Source organism: Dendropsophus ebraccatus, chromosome 11, assembly GCF_027789765.1.
Source record: "Dendropsophus ebraccatus isolate aDenEbr1 chromosome 11, aDenEbr1.pat, whole genome shotgun sequence".
NCBI classification, from domain to species: Eukaryota; Metazoa; Chordata; class Amphibia; order Anura; family Hylidae; genus Dendropsophus; species Dendropsophus ebraccatus.
Window position 1 is genome coordinate 95,329,620 of NC_091464.1, and position 22,437 is coordinate 95,352,056.

Sequence of the window (22,437 nt, forward strand, 5' to 3'; positions counted from 1 at the left end):
CAGCAAACGATCGAACGAGGAGCGAGAAATCGTTCATTTTGATCTTTGAACATGTTCTTAAATCGTCGTTCGTCGTTTGCAAAAAATTCGCAGATTTTCTGTACGATGTATCGTTCCAACTAAATGCTGATCGTTAAAAAAAAAAATCGTTACTTCGAAATTGTTAATCGTACGATCGGGCGAATTATCGCTCCGTGTAAACGTAGCATAACAATAAACAATCTCGTTTGCGATCATTTATCGTTAATCGTTAAAAATCGCTCTGTGTAATAGGACCCTTAGTCTACCATAGACTTGCATTGCGTTTCCATACAACTCTATGGGAATGACACAGCAGTTTCTTTTTAGACATAAACAACGTTCCAAAGGGTGAAACGGCCAAAATGACCTCCAAAACACAGTAACATTGGAAAACTACCACCCTCTAAGCTTCCTGTGTCATAGCTTGGCTGTGTATTAACCCTTTTAGAGCATGGTGCAGGTGCAGTGCAATTACACTAAACATAACAAAGACACATTGCAATAAACATACAAAACAGAGTTCAATAAAGTGAGATGGCGATGGCCCTTCATTACAGCCACAATTGTCCATGATCACTACATATACTGTATTTCACAAGAGTCATGGAGGTGGGGCTGAGCTGCAGTATGCACACCTCCTCCCCGCGCCCTGCTTTGCATGACAAGGATTCTCCTTCTAGCACGGAGCCTGGTATATCATTTATATAGGGGAGGGAGGAGGCATGCATACTGATGTTCAGCCCAGCCTCTAAGACACTTGAGCTTGGAAAGAAAACATGATTTTATATCTTTGCAAATATTCATCAGGTAAGAGACGGATATCAAGTGTTTTATGTCCCAATCAGCTATCTGTCCATGTCTGGAGCTTTGAGCATTATATAGATCCCTTTAAGTATCCCAGGTGTCTGATATTGGTAAATACGGCCTTTTGTTCAGTGTTACAAGATGGCGGTAGGGGCTGTGAGGCCCAGGACAGGAGTTATAATAACAGTGAATCCCATATAAATCCATAGATTCTTCTTATGTTTATTTTGGAAAATGGCGTCGGTGTGAGCGAAGCCCGAAGGCGAAACCTTCCAGTGTGTAGATGAATAGATGTTTCCGGTGCCGAGCCTCCATCTTCCTTCCTGCTGGGGTCTCCTCACCTGTAGAAAGCTTCACACGCCTTACAGGATGTCTCTGCTCTCTTTACATCTGACGTCTGATGATTTCTCTAGTACAGTGTGTGCACAGTGTGGCCGCACAGTGTACAGTATAGTAGCTGCAAACCAGGGTTCCCCTCTCCTTCCACTGGTTCAAGATATTTGATTTTTCAACTAGCGTTATAGCATTATACATTAGAGAATTGTAATCTAAGAGAGATAGATAGGAGATTATAGATAGATAGATAGATAGATAGATAGATAGATAGATAGATAGATAGATAGATAGATAGATAGATAGGAGATAGATAGATAGATAGATAGATAGGAGATAGATAGATAGGAGATAGATAGAAGATAGATAGATAGATAGATAGATAGATAGATAGGAGATAGATAGGAGATAGATAGATAGATAGATAGATAGGAGATAGATAGATAGATAGATAGATAGATAGATAGATAGGAGATAGATAGATAGATAGGAGATAGATAGATAGGAGATAGATAGATAGGAGATAGATAGATAGGAGATAGATAGATAGATAGATAGGAGATAGATAGGAGATAGATAGATAGGAGATAGATAGATAGGAGGGAGATAGATAGATAGATAGATAGATAGATAGGAGATAGATAGATAGCTAGATAGATAGATAGATAGATAGATAGATAGATAGGAGATAGATAGATAGGAGATAGATAGATAGATAGGAGATAGATAGATAGGAGATAGATAGATAGATAGGAGATAGATAGATAGATAGATAGGAGATAGATAGGAGATAGATAGATAGGAGATAGATAGGAGATAGGAGATAGATAGATAGGAGATAGATAGATAGATAGATAGGAGATAGATAGATAGATAGATAGATAGATAGATAGGAGATAGATAGATAGATAGATAGATAGATAGATAGGAGATAGATAGATAGATAGATAGATAGGAGATAGATAGATAGATAGATAGGAGATAGATAGATAGATAGATAGATAGATAGATAGATAGGAGATGGATAGATAGATAGGAGATAGATAGATAGGAGATAGATAGATAGGAGATAGATAGGAGATAGATAGATAGATAGATAGATAGGAGATAGATAGATAGATAGATAGATAGGAGATAGATAGATAGGAGATAGATAGATAATAGATAGATAGATAGGAGATAGATAGATAGATAGATAGGAGATAGATAGATAGATAGATAGATAGGAGATAGATAGATAGATAGATAGATAGATAGATAGATAGATAGATAGATAGATAGGAGATAGATAGATAGATAGATAGGAGATAGATAGATAGGAGATAGATAGATAGATAGGAGATAGATAGATAGATAGATAGGAGATAGATAGGAGATAGATAGATAGATAGGAGATGGATAGATAGATAGGAGATGGATAGATAGATAGGAGATAGATAGATAGATAGGAGATAGATACATACACTGCTTGCTGGGTGACGGACCTCCCTGAATGAGAACGGGTCCTAATTTGTTTCGTTGTTAGTAAGGTGCAGGGATCACATGTTGTGCCTTATTGTGTTTTCATTAAAAGTTTAGTTTTAACATCCAAATAATAATACAACATAATGCCACCACATGGTACCTATACTAGGCTATGTGCACACACTGTCAAAATGACGGCCATTGTTATTGAACGTCATGTAACAGCAAATAAAATAACAGCCATTAAAGGAGAAGTCAGGCGAAAATTTTTATTAAAGTATTGTGTTGCCCCCCAAAAGTTATACTGCTGTAAGGCTTCACTTCCTATATAAACATGGTGATGTCACTTCCTGGATAACATGGTGATGTCACTTCCTGGATAACATGGTGATGTCACTTCCTGGATAACATGGTGATGTCACTTCCTATATAAACATGGTGATGTCACTTCCTGGATAACATGGTGATGTCACTTCCTGGATAAACATGGTGATGTCACTTCCTGGATAACATGGTGATGGCACTTCCTGGATAACATGGTGATGTCACTTCCTGGATAACATGGTGATGTCACTTCCTGGATAACATGGTGATGTCACTTCCTGGATAACATGGTGATGTCACTTCCTGGATAACATGGTGATGTCACGACCTGAGCTGTGCAGGCTGTGGCTGCTGGAGAGGATGATTCAAAAACCTATATTAGGGTCTCTGACCAATATGAACTAATAAGTTCATATTCCTTGAGAAAGGTCTACGAAACGCGTTGGAGGGTGAGGTGCAGGGGTTACATCACAAGGGGATATGGGATTCCATGTGTTTGGCAGTGGTCTGAGGTTTTAAATTAATTTTTGGGTGGCAATATCAGCCATATGATGTATACTGTTTACAAAATCAGTACCAGTTAGGTATAATATTTTTTGCACATTGCACTTTAAGTATATGAATTGAGCCATTTGGAATCCCATTATTTATGTAATCTTCTATTTTTTCCCCTTCTTTGTGTAATTTTATGTGATCTTGCAATGGATTTGTATGGTCCCCTGCACCCTGTTTTTAAGTGTCTTATGTGTATATGTATCTTTTATGGGATAGGTTTGGGATTTATATACAAATAAAGGATTTAGATTTTGACTATATTTTTGGCATGTGATTTTTTGCATTTGATTATCTAGGGGTTGTTTTGTTTTGGAGAGGATGATGGCCTGACCTATTTTTTTTAAAGCATTTAGTCATACGGTTTACAGCAAGCCTCATGGACATAGATGACAATAGACAAAACTTAAAACATCCTGCTGTGCAAATCCAAACCAATAAAATATTTCTTACAATAGTTTCTTTAACAGAAGAACATTTTTGTTGGGAATCCTTCTGAGCTGAAATCAGAAAGCAGTGGGGCGTCAGGCGAGTGATGGAACCCACGCGGCTCAGGCATGGCTCGGAAGTAATGTCTCCCCTGCACCCAGCAGCTATTCATATTTATTCTTCAGCTTCGGCATCTCAATATTAGTAGGATCAGTATATAGCGTATACGTTATATGTATTATTTACTGAGGGCTCCGACAGAGGAAAAGAGCTGGGGCGGGAAATCACTAACAGCTACTAACTGCATAGTATCCATAGTGTACACCTGCTATAACCTGTGTATATACTGTATATAATTATATATGTACACCTGCTATAACCTGTGTATATACTGTATATAATTATATATGTACACCTGCTATAACCTGTGTATATACTGTATATATTATATATGTACAGCTGGTATAACCTGTGTATATACTGTATATAATTATATATGTACACCTGCTATAACCTGTGTATATACTGTATATAATTATATATGTACACCTGCTATAACCTGTGTATATACTGTATATAATTATATATGTACACCTGCTATAACCTGTGTATATACTGTATATAATTATATATGTACACCTGCTATAACCTGTGTATATACTGTATATAATTATATATGTACACCTGCTATAACCTGTGTATATACTGTATATAATTATATATGTACACCTGCTATAACCTGTGTATATACTGTATATAATTATATATGTACACCTGCTATAACCTGTGTATATACTGTATATAATTATATATGTACACCTGCTATAACCTGGGTATATACTGTATATAATATATGTACAGCTGGAATAACCTGGGTATATACTGTATATAATTATATATGTACAGCTGTTATAACCTGGGTATATACTGTATATAATATATGTACAGCTGGTATAACCTGGGTATATCCTGTATATAATTATATATGTACAGCTGGTATAACCTGGGTATCTCCTGTATATAATTATATATGTACAGCTGGTATAACCTGGGGAACTCCTGTATATAATTATATAGGTACAGCTGGTATAACCTGGGTAAATGCTGTATATAATTATATATGTACAGCTGGTATAACCTATGTATATACTGTATATAATTATATATGTACACCTGCTATAACCTGTGTATATACTGTATATAATTATATATGTACACCTGCTATAACCTGGATATATACTGTATATAATCATATATGTACAGCTGGTATAACCTGTGTATATACTGTATATAAGTATATATGTACAGCTGGTATAACCTGTGTATATACTGTATATAAATATATATGTACACCTGCTATAACCTGGATATACAGTATACTGTATATAATTATATATGTACAGCTGGTATAACCTGGGTATATACTGTATATAATTATATATGTACACCTGCTATAACCTGGATATACAGTATACTGTATATAATTATATATGTACAGCTGGTATAACCTGGGTATATACTGTATATAATTATATATGTACACCTGCTATAACCTGTGTATATACTGTATATAATATATGTACAGCTGGTATAACCTGGGGATCTCCTGTATATAATTATATATGTACAGCTGGTATAACCTGAATATATACTGTATATAATTATATATGTACACCTGCTATAACCTGTGTATATACTGTATATAATTATATATGTACAGCTGGTATAACCTGGGTATATACTGTATATAATTATATATGTACAGCTGGTATAACCTGTGTATATACTGTATATAATTATATATGTACAGCTGGTATAACCTGGGTATATACTGTATATAATTATATATGTACACCTGGTATAACCTGGGTATATACTGTATATAATTATATGTACAGCTGGTATAACCTGGGGATCTCCTGTATATAATTATATATGTACACCTGCTATAACCTGGATATATACTGTATATAATTATATATGTACAGCTGGTATAACCTGGGTATACACTGTATATAATTATATATGTACAGCTGGTATAACCTGGGTATCTCCTGTATATAATTATATATGTACAGCTGCTATAACCTGTGTATATACTGTATATAATTATATATGTACACCTGCTATAACCTGGATATACACTGTATATAATTATATATGTACAGCTGCTATAACCTGAATATATACTGTATATAATCATATATGTACAGCTGGTATAACCTGGGTATATACTGTATATAATTATATATGTACAGCTGGTATAACCTGGGTATATATTGTATATAATTATATATGTACAGCTGGTATAACCTGGGTATATACTGTATATAAGTATATATGTACAGCTGGTATAACATGGGTATATACTGTATATAATTATATATGTACACCTGCTATAACCTGTGTATATACTGTATATAATTATATATGTACAGCTGGTATAACCTGGGGATCTCCTGTATATAATTATATATGTACAGCTGGTATAACCTGAATATATACTGTATATAATTATATATGTACACCTGCTATAACCTGTGTATATACTGTATATAATTATATATGTACAGCTGGTATAACCTGGGTATATACTGTATATAATTATATATGTACAGCTGGTATAACCTGTGTATATACTGTATATAAATATATATGTACAGCTGGTATAACCTGGGTATATACTGTATATAATTATATATGTACACCTGCTATAACCTGTGTATATACTGTATATAATTATATATGTACACCTGCTATAACCTGTGTATATACTGTATATAATTATATATGTACACCTGGTATAACCTGGGTATATACTGTATATAATTATATGTACAGCTGGTATAACCTGGGGATCTCCTGTATATAATTATATATGTACACCTGCTATAACCTGGATATATACTGTATATAATTATATATGTACAGCTGGTATAACCTGGGTATACACTGTATATAATTATATATGTACAGCTGGTATAACCTGGGTATCTCCTGTATATAATTATATATGTACAGCTGCTATAACCTGTGTATATACTGTATATAATTATATATGTACACCTGCTATAACCTGGATATACACTGTATATAATTATATATGTACAGCTGCTATAACCTGAATATATACTGTATATAATCATATATGTACAGCTGGTATAACCTGGGTATATACTGTATATAATTATATATGTACAGCTGGTATAACCTGGGTATATATTGTATATAATTATATATGTACAGCTGGTATAACCTGGGTATATACTGTATATAAGTATATATGTACAGCTGGTATAACATGGGTATATACTGTATATAATTATATATGTACACCTGCTATAACCTGTGTATATACTGTATATAATTATATATGTACACCTGCTATAACCTGGATATACACTGTATATAATTATATATGTACAGCTGCTATAACCTGAATATATACTGTATATAATCATATATGTACAGCTGGTATAACCTGGGTATCGCCTGTATATAATTATATATGTACAGCTGGTATAACCTGGGTATATATTGTATATAATTATATATGTACAGCTGGTATAACCTGGGTATACACTGTATATAATTATATATGTACAGCTGGTATAACCTGGATATCTCCTGTATATAATTATATATGTACAGCTGGTATAACCTGGGTATATATTGTATATAATTATATATGTACAGCTGGTATAACCTGGATATATACTGTATATAATTATATATGTACAGCTGGTATAACCTGTGTATATACTGTATATAATTATATATGTACACCTGCTATAACCTGGATATATACTGTATATAATTATATATGTACAGCTGGTATAACCTGGGTATATACTGTATATAATTATATATGTACAGCTGCTATAACCTGGGTATATACTGTATATAATTATATATGTACAGCTGGTATAACCTGGATATATACTGTATATAATTATATGTACAGCTGGTATAACCTGGATATATACTGTATATAATTATATGTACAGCTGGTATAACCTGGATATCTCCTGTATATAATTATATATGTACAGCTGGTATAACCTGGATATATACTGTATATAATTATATATGTACAGCTGGTATAACCTGGGTATATACTGTATATAATTATATATGTACAGCTGGTATAACCTAGGTATATACTGTATATAATTATATATGTACAGCTGGTATAACCTGGGTATATACTGTATATAATTATATATGTACAGCTGGTATAACCTGGATATATACTGTATATAATTATATATGTACAGCTGGTATAACCTGGATATATATTGTATATAATTATATATGTACAGCTGGTATAACCTGGGTATATACTGTATATAATTATATATGTACAGCTGGTATAACCTGGGTATATACTGTATATAATTATATATGTACAGCTGGTATAACCTGTGTATATACTGTATATAATTATATATGTACACCTGCTATAACCTGGATATATACTGTATATAATTATATATGTACAGCTGCTATAACCTGGGTATATACTGTATATAATTATATATGTACAGCTGCTATAACCTGGGTATATACTGTATATAATTATATATGTACAGCTGGTATAACCTTGGTATATATTGTATATAATTATATATGTACAGCTGGTATAATCTGGGTATATACTGTATATAATGATATATGTACAGCTGGTATAACCTGGATATACACTGTATATAATTATATATGTACAGCTGGTATAACCTGGATATATACTGTATATAGTTATATATGTACAGCTGGTATAACCTGGGTATATACTGTATATAATTATATATGTACAGCTGGTATAACCTTGGTATATATTGTATATAATTATATATGCACAGCTGGTATAACCTGTGTATATACTGTATATAATATATATGTACAGCTGCTATAACCTGGATATACACTGTATATAATTATATATGTACAGCTGGTATAACCTGGATATATACTGTATATAATTATATATGTCAGCTGGTATAACCTGGGTATATACTGTGTATAATTATATATGTACAGCTGGTATAACCTGGGTATATACTGTATATAATTATATATGTACAGCTGGTATAACCTGGATATCTCCTGTATATAATTATATATGTACAGCTGGTATAACCTGGGTATATACTGTATATAATTATATATGTACACCTGCTATAACCTGGATATACAGTATACTGTATATAATTATATATGTACAGCTGGTATAACCTGGGTATATACTGTATATAATTATATATGTACAGCTGGTATAACCTGGATATATACTGTATATAATTATATATGTACACCTGCTATAACCTGGATATACAGTATACTGTATATAATCATATATGTACAGCTGGTATAACCTGGATATATACTGTATATAATTATATATGTCAGCTGGTAAAACCTGGATACAGGGGCGCAGCTAATGTCTCCTGGGCCCTGGTACAAGAGGTCAACTTGCCCCCCCCCCCCCTTTCTCGACCAAGCGATGCTATTGGTATATCTTAAGCAGGGCCGGGACAAAGAGTAGGCAGGGGTAGGCGATGGCCTAGGGCGCCAAACAGCAGGGGGCGCCACCAGGCCGAACCCGGAAGCAGCATACAGGAGCTGATTACATCAGCCCCATGTCGGGAGATTCACAGCCTGTGTGAGTCTGCAGCTGCTGCTGTACATAGGAGGGGGGAGGGGCGGCCTCCTGCTGAGGACACTGCTCTGGCTGAGCTCCCACTCCCAGGAGGCGTCTGACCTGGTGCAGGACGGCAGCGTGGGGGAATGTGCAGCATTACTCATCCCCTGCTGCACATCCGCCTGCCTGTGGGAGCTGCTCAGCTGTCGGGCCAGAGAGGAGGAGGTGAAGAATGGCAGCCTGCAGACACAGCACATGGTGACCAGGAAGTGTCTGCAGCTCTGTCTGTCCTGGGCCTCTCATCTGCATTGTTGTCTTCATCACCAGCAGACCCCTCCATGACAGTCCCAGAATGGGAAGAAGGTGCAAGCGCCACACACCTAGATGGGAGGTAGCTGTTTTGTGTGTGTGTGTGTGTGTGTGTATATATATATATATATATATATATATATATATATATATATATATATATATATATATATATATTGTACATAAATGTGTGTATCTGTGTGTGTGTATATATACATAAGTGTGTCCCTGTATACATGTATATATACTGCCTGTCTGTATACATATATGTGTGCCTGTGTGTGTATGTATACTGTACATAAAAGTGTATGTATATGCATAAATGTATGCGCATACATAAGTGTGTATACATAAATGTGTGTGTGTGTGTATATACATAAACATGTCTGTATACAGTATGTAGTTTTTTTCTATGTATATTACTGGAAGGTATGTATAAGCTCAGGTTCACACTGCATTTTGTGTTCATGTTTCACAGTTTGAATAGAAAAGCGTAGGTGACTATGCTATTGTATATACAGTAATATAGGTGACTATGCTATTGTATATACAGTAATATAGGTGACTATGCTATTGTATATACAGAAATATAGGTGACTGCTATTGTATATACAGTAATATAGGTGACTATGCTATTGTATATACAGTAATATAGGTGACTATGCTATTGTATATACAGAAATATAGGTGACTGCTATTGTATATACAGTAATATAGGTGACTATGCTATTGTATATACAGTAATATAGGTGACTATGCTATTGTATATACAGAAATATAGGTGACTGCTATTGTATATACAGTAATATAGGTGACTATGCTAGTGTATATACAGTAGCATAGGTGACTATGCTATTGTATATACACTATATACAATAGCATAGTCACCTATGTTACTGTATATACAATAGCATAGTCACCTATATTACTGTATATACCAGGGGTACTCAACAACTTTTAGTGAAGGTCCACTTACCGGGGTCTATAGTCAGGTGACGGTCCGAGCTGAACATCAGTAGGAAACGTGTTTTGTTACTTTTCACAAACGTTCAACTATTTATATACAGAATTGCTGCTTATTAGTGGGAAAACTGGCATTTTTTTCTCTCTCACCAGGCCTTTGATATTAGGTACAAAGGGGGTGACTGCTCTGGTAGTATATAGCCCCCCTGTTGCTCCCCCAGTAGTGTATAGCCCCCCTGTGCGCTCTCCCCCAGTATTGTATAGCCCCCCTGTGCGCTCTCCCCCTGTAGTATATAGCCCCCTGTGCTCTCACCCCCTGTAGTATATAGCCCCCTGTGCGCTGTCCCCCAGTAGTGTATAGTCCCCCTGTTGCTCCCCCAGTAATGTATAGCCCCCCTGTGCGCTCTCCCCCAGTATTGTATAGCCCCCCTGTGCGCTCTCCCCCAGTAGTATATAGCCCCCCTGTGCTCTCACCCCCTGTAGTATATAGCCCCCTGTGCGCTGTCCCCCAGTAGTATATAGCCCCCTGCGAGCTCCCCCCAGTAGTATATAGCCCCCCTGTGAGCTCCCCCCAGTAGTATATAGCCCCCTGTGAGCTCTCCCCCAGTAGTATATAGCCCCCCATGTGCTCTACCCTTGTAGTATATAGTCCCCTGTGAGCTCCCCCCAGTAGTATATAGTCCCCTGTGAGCTCCCCCCAGTAGTATATAGCCCCCCCCTGTGCTCTCCCCCTGCAGTATATAGCCCCCTGTGAGCTCCCCCCAGTAGTATATAGCCCCCCCCTGTGCTCTCCCCCTGCAGTATATAGCCCCCTGTGAGCTCCCCCCAGTAGTATATAGCCCCCCTGTGAGCTCCCACCAGTAATATATAGCCCCCCCTGTGCTCTCCCCCTGTAGTATATAGCCCCCATGTGAGCTCCCCCCGGTAGTATATAGCCCCCCTGTGAGCTCCCCCCAGTAGTATATAGCCCTCTGTGCTCTCCCCTTTTAGTATATAGCCCCCTGTGAGCTTCCCCCAGTAGTATATAGCCCCCCTGTGCTCTCCCCCTGTAGTATATAGCCACCCCTTGCGCTCTCCCCCCGTAGAATATAGCCCCCTGTGAGCTCCCCCCAGTAGTATGTAGCCCCCCTGTAGTGTATATAGCCCTCTGTGAGCTCCGGCCAGTAGTATATAGCCCCCGTGCTCTCCCCCTGTAGTATATAGCCCCTGTTTTCCCCCTGCTGTAGTATATAGCTCCCTGTGAGGTCCCCGCAGTAGTATATAGCCCCCCTGTGCGCTCCCCCCAGTAGTATATAGCCCCCTGTGAGCTCCCCCCCAGTAGTATATAGCCCCTGTGAGCTCCCCCCAGTAGTATATAGCCCCCCTGTGAGTTCCCCCCAGTAGTATATAGCCCCCCTGTGAGTTCCCCCCCAGTAGTATATAACCCCCTCTGTGCGCTCTCCCCTTATAGATGGCCCCCAGTCAAAAAAAAACAAACCAACCACAACTCACCTATCACCTCGCTCCCCGCCGCGCCTGTCTTCTTCTCCTCTCCTGGTCCGGCCCCCGGCTGATACGCGCTCTCTAGGGATGTCCCGGGGATTCCCCAGCAGAGCGCGCACCAGTCACCTCAGTGTACGCCGCCGGCCTGTACTTCCGGGAAGTTCAGGCCGGCAGCGTACACTGAGGTCTGTGGTGCGCGCTCTGCTAGGGAATACCCGCGACGTCCCCAGAGAGCGCGTATCAGCCGGGGGCCGGACCGACACTGCCCCCAGCCCCACAGGCGTACTGACATCTAAGGACAGTACGCCTATGGGGCGGGAGGCAGTGCGGTGGGGAGCGGGACCTCCTAACTTCACCGGGACGGACCGGATCCGGGGCGGTTAGGAGGTCTGACCAGGGGTCCGGTTAGCTGTCCGCCAGTTGAGGACCCCTGGTATATACAATAGCAGTCACGTATATTACTGTATATACACTAGCATAGTCACCTATATTACTGTATATACAATAGCATAGTCCCTTATTATTGTAGATACAATAGCATAGTCCCCTATATTACTGTATATACAATAGCATAGTCACCTATATTACTGTATATACAATAGCAGTCACCTATATTACTGTATATACAATAGCATAGTCACTTATTACTGTATATACAATAGCAGTCACCTATATTACTGTATATACAATAGCATAGTCACTTATTACTGTATATACAATAGCAGTCACCTATATTACTGTATATACAATAGCATAGTCACTTATTACTGTATATACAATAGCAGTCACCTATATTACTGTATATACAATAGCATAGTCACCTAATATAGGTGACTGTGCTACTATTGTATATACAGTAATAAGTGACTATGCTATTGTATATACAGTAATATAGGTGACTGCTATTGTATATACAGTAATATAGGTGACTATGCTATTGTATATACAGTAATATATGTGACTGCTATTGTATATACAGTAATATAGGTGACTATGCTATTGTATATACAGTAATATAGGTGACTGCTATTGTATATACAGTAATATAGGTGACTGCTATTGTATATACAGTAATATAGGTGACTATGCTCTTGTAGATAGAGTAACACCTTGGTATTCGAAACACATTTCCCTCTGAAGTTTTGTTCGGTACTGGAACATTGCTTTCAGAAAATCGGGGGGAGAACTGTCAGGTTGTATTAAGGTGTTCAGACACCAAGGTTACAGGTTCTGGATACCCACTGCAAATACTACTGTATGTATTGGGGCTCATAATATAGTGTGGGGGCACTTTCAGGGCATTATACTGTCTGTGGCGCACCAATTCTGATAACACTGGGATCGGGGGGGGGGGGGGGGGGGGGGGGGGGGGGGGGGGCGCCATTTGCCTTCTCTGCCTAGGGCACCAAAACTTCTTGTCCCGGCCCTGATCTTAAGACAGATATTACCAATAATACCAGTATAACTTATAGATGCCCCCCTGTGTTGTCCCCTTATAGATGCCCCCCTTATGTTGCCTTCCCTTATAGATCGCCACCTTATGTTGCCCCCACTCCCTTTTAGATGGCCCCCCCGTGTTGTCCCCCTTATATAAAGCCCCTCTGTGTTGCCCCCTTATACATGTCCCCCTTCTGTTGAGCCCCATATAGATGCCACCCCTTATAGATGGCCCCTCTGTGTTGTCCCCCTTATGTTGCCCCCTTGTAGATAGCCCCTGTGTTGCCCCCTTATGTTGTGCCCCATATAGATGGCCCGTTTGTGTTGTCCCACCTTATATTGCCCCCTTGTAGAATCCCCCCCCCCGTGTTGTCCTCCATATGTTGCCCCCCCCTTGGTGTCCCCTTATACATGCCCCCCTCATGTTGCTCCCCCCCCTTGTAGATGGCCCCAGTGTTGTTCTTTTATATTTGCCCTTATCTTGTCCCCCACAAAGCCAATAAAACAAAGAAAGAAAAAAAAAAACGACACACAACTCACCTAACACCTCGCTCCCCTGTCGCAGCTCCTTTCTGTGCGCTGTGCGCGCCGGGGCTGTTACTTTTGGGTCAGGGAGCGCTCCCTGACCCGGAAGTAAGAGTCACGACGCGCACAGCTCCCTGGTGCTTGTGCTGCCCGGGAATCCCGGACACACCCCCAGGGAGCCAGGATCAGCCGGGGGCCTCTCCAAAACTGACTCTTGTGACCGCAAGCAGAACACTGCTTGCGGTCACAAGAGTGATCAATCAATGGCGCGGCAGCGGGCAAGCACGGGAATAGGTTGCAGGGCAGTGCGGTGGCAAGGAGGGGGGCCGCGGGCTCCCCTCGCTGGCGGGCCGGGTCGCTATATGCTGGTATAACCTGGGGATCCCCTGTAAATAATGATATAGGTACAGCTGGTATAACCTGGGGATCCCCTGTAAATAATGATATAGGTACAGCTGGTATAACCTGGGGATCCCCTGTAAATAATGATATAGGTACAGCTGGTATAGGATAGATATATGTTTATCACAGGCAGGTCTGCCAAAAATAAGCTGATTACAAGGTATCCTAATCCATTGATCGGCTACGATCTGTTGAGGATCCTGGCACCAGATGTTCCTACTTCCTGCAGTGACACCACAGGGAAAAGGAGTAGAGATGAGCGACCCTGGAGCAGCTGGAGTCCATCCGAACCCAAACTTTTGGCATGTGATTAGCGGTGGCTGCTGTAGTTGGATAAAGCCCTAAGGCTATGTGGAAATCATGGATATAGTCATTGGCTGTATCCATGTTTTCCAGACAACCTTAGAGTCTGACATGGATACGCTGGGTCCTCCACAGCTAGAGACACTCTTTGTAGCCGCTCTAGTTATTATATAGGTGTCTTCTCTCTGTTGGCCTAGAAGCTCCTATTAAATATTTACAAAGATCTTACAGCCCCAGACCCCCCATGGCCGTAGCAGCCCATATAATGTGGTCTCTGTGTATGATACATGGGGGTCCTTTATGCCTCCAGCTGCAGTATGCCTACATGAGGGATTCCGTCTCCTCTGTAATCATCACATAATAAGTGTCAGCATTCTCTATTGCCCTAAATTATTCTGATTTCATTGCTATTCTGTCCTGTACCATAGATCTCTTTAATGGTTGCAGAGACTACGGAGAGACCAGTTTACAACGTGACGGATGTCAAGTGGCTAATCACAGCCGGTTCCCAGCGGCCACATAGAGAGATATTAGAAAACAAGGTTTTTACGGCCTTGAGCAGTGATTTAGGCCTGGATGTAAGGTGGTCGGCCATAGCCCGGACTATGGGGCAGCGCTGGATCCAACATCCCTCCTTCTCTCTTCCCTCCTCCAATGGCAGTAATGTATTTATGTGGCTGATGACTAAGGCAAAAGTTTTCATGGTAAACCGCTTCCCTTCTATCATCTGAGCGGATATTGCGGTAATTCCTCTTCCTGATATCCCATTGGGCTCATTCTCATTGTTATTAAAGCCGCTCAGAGAAAATATCTTCTTCCTCCCACCAGGAAGAGTGAGAGACAATCAGAGGTGTAGGTGAACCTTAAAGGGGTGAAATGAGGAGAACCCCCACCTCCCCCCAAAACTGAAGAACAGTGTCGGTGTCACTGAAGATCAACCTGGCCGGATGATGTTCATTTCTATTGAATTCGGATGCTGGCGCATCAGTGTGACCCCGCATCCGAATTCTCCGCAGCATAAAATGAAGCGGCCACAAAAAACTGACATGTCAGTAGCGTATACTATTTGTATGTATTTTTGTACTATGTGTATACACTCCGTCCGGGATTCCATAGACAGCAACGTAACGTATATTTTCGTATTAATCACGGTCATTGTTGCACTCGGCAACAACAGCCGTACTTTTACGAAAATATATGTTGGCCCAATACTGATACTGCTCCTACATCCAGGAATATAACTACTATAATACTGCTCCTACTGTATATACATGAATATAACTACTATAATATTGCCCCCTATATACAGGAATATACTACTATAATACTGCTCCTATATACAGGGATATAACTACTATAATACTGCTCCTATATACAGGAATATAACTACTATAATACTGCTCCTATATACAAGAATATAACTACTATAATACTGCTCCTATATACAGGGATATAACTACTATAATACTGCCCCTATATACAGGAATATAACTACTATAATACTGCCCCTATATACAGGAATATAACTACTATAATACTGCTCCTATATACAGGAATATAACTACTATAATACTGCCCCCTATATACAGGAATATAACTACTATAAAACTGCTCCTATATACAGGAATATAACTACTATAATACTGCTCCTATATACAAGAATATAACTACTATAATATACTATACTTTACTATATATATACTACTATATATATATTATATTTACTATATATACTATACTTTTTGCACTTAGTGTTGTTACCTATTTATACATGACCCTCCCCCGGCAGTGACGTCCGTTGGCCTGACGAAACTTGCATTTGCAAGTGAAACAGTCTGTCGCCCTGACGCACCTGCTTTCACCTCCCTCCCCGTGATCCATGCTGGTTTGAACTTTGAATAAATTGGATATATGCTTCAGCAGAAGGTGAGTGCTAGCTCTTTTTTCTCACGTGGACTGATTTGGATTTACTCTTGCTTAGCTGTAGGCACCACCGAGCTGAATATCCATTGCCTATATATCCTCCACTCCTAGTCCTGACCCTGAGTACTCCACGTATACCATATATGCACATTGGTGCTCGCTCCTAACTCTCTTGGAACTGCTTATAACTACTATAATACTGCTTCTATATACAAGAATATAACTACTATAATACTGCTCCTATATACAGGGATATAACTACTATAATACTGCTCCTATATACAGGAATATAACTACTATAATACTGCTCCTATATACAGGGATATAACTACTATAATACTGCTCCCTATATACAGGGATATAACTACTATAATACTGCCCCCTATATACAGGAATATAACTACTATAATACTGCCCCCTATATACAGGAATATAACTACTATAATACTGCTCCTATATACAGGAATATACTACTATAATACTGATCCTATATACAGGGATATAACTACTATAATACTCCTCCAATATACAGGGATATAACTACTATAATACTGCTCCTATATACAAGAATATAACTACTATAATACTGCTCCTATATACAGGAATATAACTTCTATAATACTGCTCCTATATACAGGAATATACTACTATAATACTGCCCCCTATATACAAGAATATAACTACTATAATACTGCTCCTATATACAGGAATATAACTACTATAATACTGCTCCTATATACAGGAATATACCTACTATAATACACGAACTGGAGAGAGTGGAACCGCTGCACATCCCATCTATGGCTGATACTAATGCCGCTAGGCCTATATTAAAAATCAACACCAGAGTGTCTGTATATGAATTGATCAAGCCATATTGCCCCGTGTACCACCGCGCAGGTCCTCTGGTCCACACGGGTCCCTACGCTAACTCCACACCGTGTCGGTCAGCGACCGCCAACCCCGCAAAGCGTGCACACGCAGGGAAGGGAGGCCATGGAACGGCCCTGCAATCCCCATGCCACAGGACCAGACCCAAAAACACCACACCAGAACCCGGCCAGCACCGCCGGCGGAGAAGGTCGCCCCCAAGCAGCACAACAGCTTGGGGGCGACCTTCTCCGCCGGCGGTGCTGGCCGGGTTCTGGTGTGGTGTTTTTGGGTCTGGTCCTGTGGCATGGGGGTCGCAGGGCCGTCCCATGGCCCCCGTTCCCTGGCTGTGCACGCCTGCAGGGTTGGTGGCCACTGACTGGCACGGTGTGGAGTTAGTGTAGGGACCCATGTGTATCAGATACCGGCACGAGGTACATGGGGCAGTATGGCTTGATCAATTCATACACAAAATTCTGATGTGTTTTTTATTTAGCCTAGCGGCACTAGTATCAGCCATAGGTGTGAGGTGCAGCACTCTGTTTCTTCCCTGAACCGCATAACTACTATAATACTGCCCCCTATATACAGGAATATAACTACTATAATACTGCTCCTATATACAGGAATATAACTACTATAATACTGCTCCTATATACAGGAATATAACTACAGTACTATAATACTGCTCCTATATACAGGAATATAACTACTATAATACTGCTCCTATATACAGGAATATAACTACTATAATACTGCTCCTATATACAGGAATATAACTACTATAATACTGCTCCTATATACAGAAATATAACTACTATAATACTGCTCCTATATACAGGAATATAACTACAGTACTATAATACTGCTCCTATATACAGGAATATAACTACTATAATACTGCTCCTATATACAGGAATATAACTACTATAATACTGCTCCTATATACAGGAATATAACTACTATAATACTGCCCCCTATATACAGTAATATAACTACTATAATACTGCTTTCTATATACAAGAATATAACTACTATAATACTGCTCCTATATACAGGAATATAACTACTATAATACTGCTCCTATATACAGGAATATAAGTACTATAATACTGCTCCTATATACAGGAATATAACTACTATAATACTGCCCCCTATATACAGTAATATAACTACTATAATACTGCTCCTATATGCAGGAATATAACTACTATACTACTGCTCCTATATGCAGGAATATAACTACTATAATACTGTTCCTGTATACAGGAATATAACTACTATAATACTGCTCCTATATACAGGAATATAACTACTATAATACTGCCTCCTATATACAAGAATATAACTACTATAATACTGCTCTTATATACAAGAATATAACTACTATAATACTGCTCCTATATACAGGAATATAACTACTATAATACTGCTCCTATATACAAGAATATAACTACTATAATACTGCTCCTATATACAGGAATATAACTACTATAATACTGCTCCTATATACAGGAATATACTACTCTAATACTGCTCCTATGTGTTAGTCATGGTCTGTTGCTGGGTTATATGCTGGTTATGGAGTATATAGCAGTATAGAGCTATAGACATGTATGGATACACAGTAAGCTTGCGGCCTACGTCAGGACTGAGCTAGTTGCAGCTGGCTGTTGGATCCTCCATCCGTCGGTCCGTTGTTGGAGCGGTGAGCACTGAGTAACATTCCCAGCAGTACATGTAGGTGAGCGGCTTGCAGAAGGTTCAGCATGTGGGCCTGGAGCGGTGTGTTACACGTGTGATGCGTAGTCTGGCGGTATAGTGTTAGTGGTGATGGGGTTATGTATATTCTCTATGTCTCCCCTGACATCTCTGGCCGTGACCTTTTTCATTGCTGCGTCTGACAAACTCATGAAATATTTATTGGAATAAAATAGAATGCGCCTGCCCCCCCGACACGGCCCCGTCTGTCCCGTTATATGTCGCAGCACAAAGACCCTTCCTCCCCCCTAGGAGCGGCTGCAGGGCGGTGACAGCTCGGCCGTGTGACACGTCTGTGCAGAGACTAATAGCAGCTTCTATAGATTCTTATTGTATATATATATTCCCCCATCCAGCAGCTATCCGCACAGGATTGTACAGACACCAGTCATTCCTTGTCAATACTTTTTTGTTTTGTTTTGTTTTTTATTAAGTTTGTTCTCATTTTAAATTGAAATTTTAAATAATTTTAATTTATTAATATTAAAGGGGAACTCCAGCAAAAATCGTTTTCTTTCAAATCAACTAATATCAGAAAGTTAGATAAATTTGTAATTTACTTCTATTAAAAAATCACAAGTCTTTCTAAACTTATTAGCTGCTGTATGTCCTGCAGGAAATGTTGTTTTATTTACACAGTGCTCTCTGCTGCCATCTCTGGCCGAGGCAGGAACGCTGTCTCGGTTTTCTATGAGTCCCAATAAAAAAACTCTCCTGCTCTGGACAGTTCCTGTCTCGGCCAGAGATGTCAGCAGAGAGCACTGTGCAAATAAAACATTTCCTGCAGGACATACAGCAGCTAATAAGTTTAGAAAGACTTGAGATTTTTTTTAATAGAAGTAAATCACAAATCTATATAACTTTCTGATATCAGTTAATTTGAAAGAAAAAGATTTTGCTGGACAAGCCCTTTAAATGATCCACTAATACACAGGATTACTGTGCAGAGTCAGAGCCAAGAAGGAAAAAGCTATGTGTTATGTGTATGCTATGTGTACATGTATTATATGTGTATATGTATAGTGTGTGTATATGTATGGTATGTGTATGGTGTGTGTGTATATGTATGGTATGTGTATGCTATGTGTATATGTATTATATGTGTATGCTATGTGTATATGTATGGTGTGTGTACATGTATTATATGTGTATATGTATAGTGTGTGTATATGTATGGTATGTGTATGGTGTTTATATGTATGGTATGTGTATGCTATGTGTATATGTATGGTGTGTGTATATGTACTATATGTGTATGCTCTGTGTATATGTATAGTGTGTGTATATGTACTATATGTGTATGCTATGTGTATGTGTATGCTGTGTATATATGTATTATATGTGTACGCCATGTGTATATGTGTGGTGTGTATGGTGTTTGTATATGTATGGTATGTGTATAGTGTGTGTATATGTATGGTGTGTTTATATGTATGGTATGTGTATGGTATGTGTATAGTGTGTGAGTATAGTATGTGTATATGTATAGTGTGTGTATGCTATGTGTATATGTATGGTATGTGTATGGTGTGTGTATGTATAGTATATGTATAGTGTGTGTATGCTATGTGTATATGTATGGTATGTGTATGGTGTGTGTATTTTTCTATTTTTATTTATTTTTATATTTATTCAGCTCCACCCCATGACCCCCCCCCCATTGCTGTATCTCTGACAGTCTCTATATCTCTGATTGTCTCATTGTATCTCTGACAGTCTCGCTGTAACTGACAGTCTCGGTATAACTCTGACAGTCTCGCTGTAACTGTGACAGTCACGCTGTATCTCTGACAGTCTCGCTGTATCTCTGGCACTCTCACTGTATCTCTGACAGTCTCGCTGTATCTCTGGCAGTCTCGCTGTATCTCTGGCAGTCACGCTGTATCTCTGGCAGTCTCGCTGTATCTCTGACAGTCTCTATATCTCTGACAGTCTCTATATCTCTGACAGTCTCTATATCTCTGATAGTCTCATTGTATCTCTGACAGTCTCGCTGTAACTGACAGTCTCGGTATAACTCTGACAGTCTCGCTGTAACTCTGACAGTCACGCTGTATCTCTGACAGTCACGCTGTATCTCTGACAGTCACGCTGTATCTCTGGCAGTCTCGCTGTATCTCTGACAGTCACGCTGTATCTCTGACAGTCACGCTGTATCTCTGGCAGTCTCGCTGTATCTCTGGCAGTCTCGCTGTAACTCTGTGACCCTGACTTGGAGGAAATACACAAGGCGTCAGTCTCTTAACACTCGTCCAGAGGAGATCGACCAATTGGTTGAATTACCTATAAATACTGTCTTGTCCGCTGGTCGCCGGGGCTATTATCTGGTCAGTACAATATAAAGTACAATATAATTTTTTATTTTCTCCCGTATGCGTTTCCCTCGGCTGGAGTCGTCTTACTGCAGCGTTGAGCGGATGCGCTGAGATCAGTAGGTCGGGGGCAAATCCTGAGCTCAGCGCTGATCAAGAATCCAAACTAAGATGTGTCCATAGATCGATATGGGAGATATGTAATAGCCCCTCACAGTGCCATGAGTAATACCGCCATATAGCACCCTGGTCAATTGTCCATATGGTGCCAGGAGCTTCTTACAGTAGTATCAGTAATACCGCCATATAGAATTCAGACTAATACTCACCTCTGCACGGCCCATATCCCTGTCAGCCTGTGCGCTGTGCGGCCCATATCCCTGTCAGCCTGTGCGCTGTACGGCCCATATCCCTGTCAGCCTGTGCGCCATACGGCCCATATCCCTGTCAGCCTGTGCGCCATACGGCCCATATCCCTGTCAGCCTGTGCGCCGTGCGGCCCATATCCCTGTCAGCCTGTGCGCCATACGGCCCATATCCCTGTCAGCCTGTGCGCCATACGGCCCATATCCCTGTCAGCCT

The 22,437-nt window shown here is 39.6% G+C and overlaps 1 protein-coding gene across 3 annotated transcripts in view; it reads left to right on the forward strand.

Moving 5' to 3' along the window:
• The window catches only part of CD247 (CD247 molecule), a 96,032-nt gene that overhangs the window by 30,513 nt on the left and 43,082 nt on the right, over positions 1–22,437 (forward strand). Inside the window, exon 1 of one of the 3 annotated variants that reach the window (XM_069946163.1) lies at positions 9,740–9,959. The exons of the other annotated variants lie outside the window; for them this stretch is intronic. Coding sequence (XP_069802264.1) covers positions 9,953–9,959 — 7 coding nt within the window. The 5' untranslated portion in view covers positions 9,740–9,952. Of the gene's footprint in view, positions 1–9,739; positions 9,960–22,437 lie in introns of those variants that run through there. 3 annotated transcript variants of the gene reach the window in all.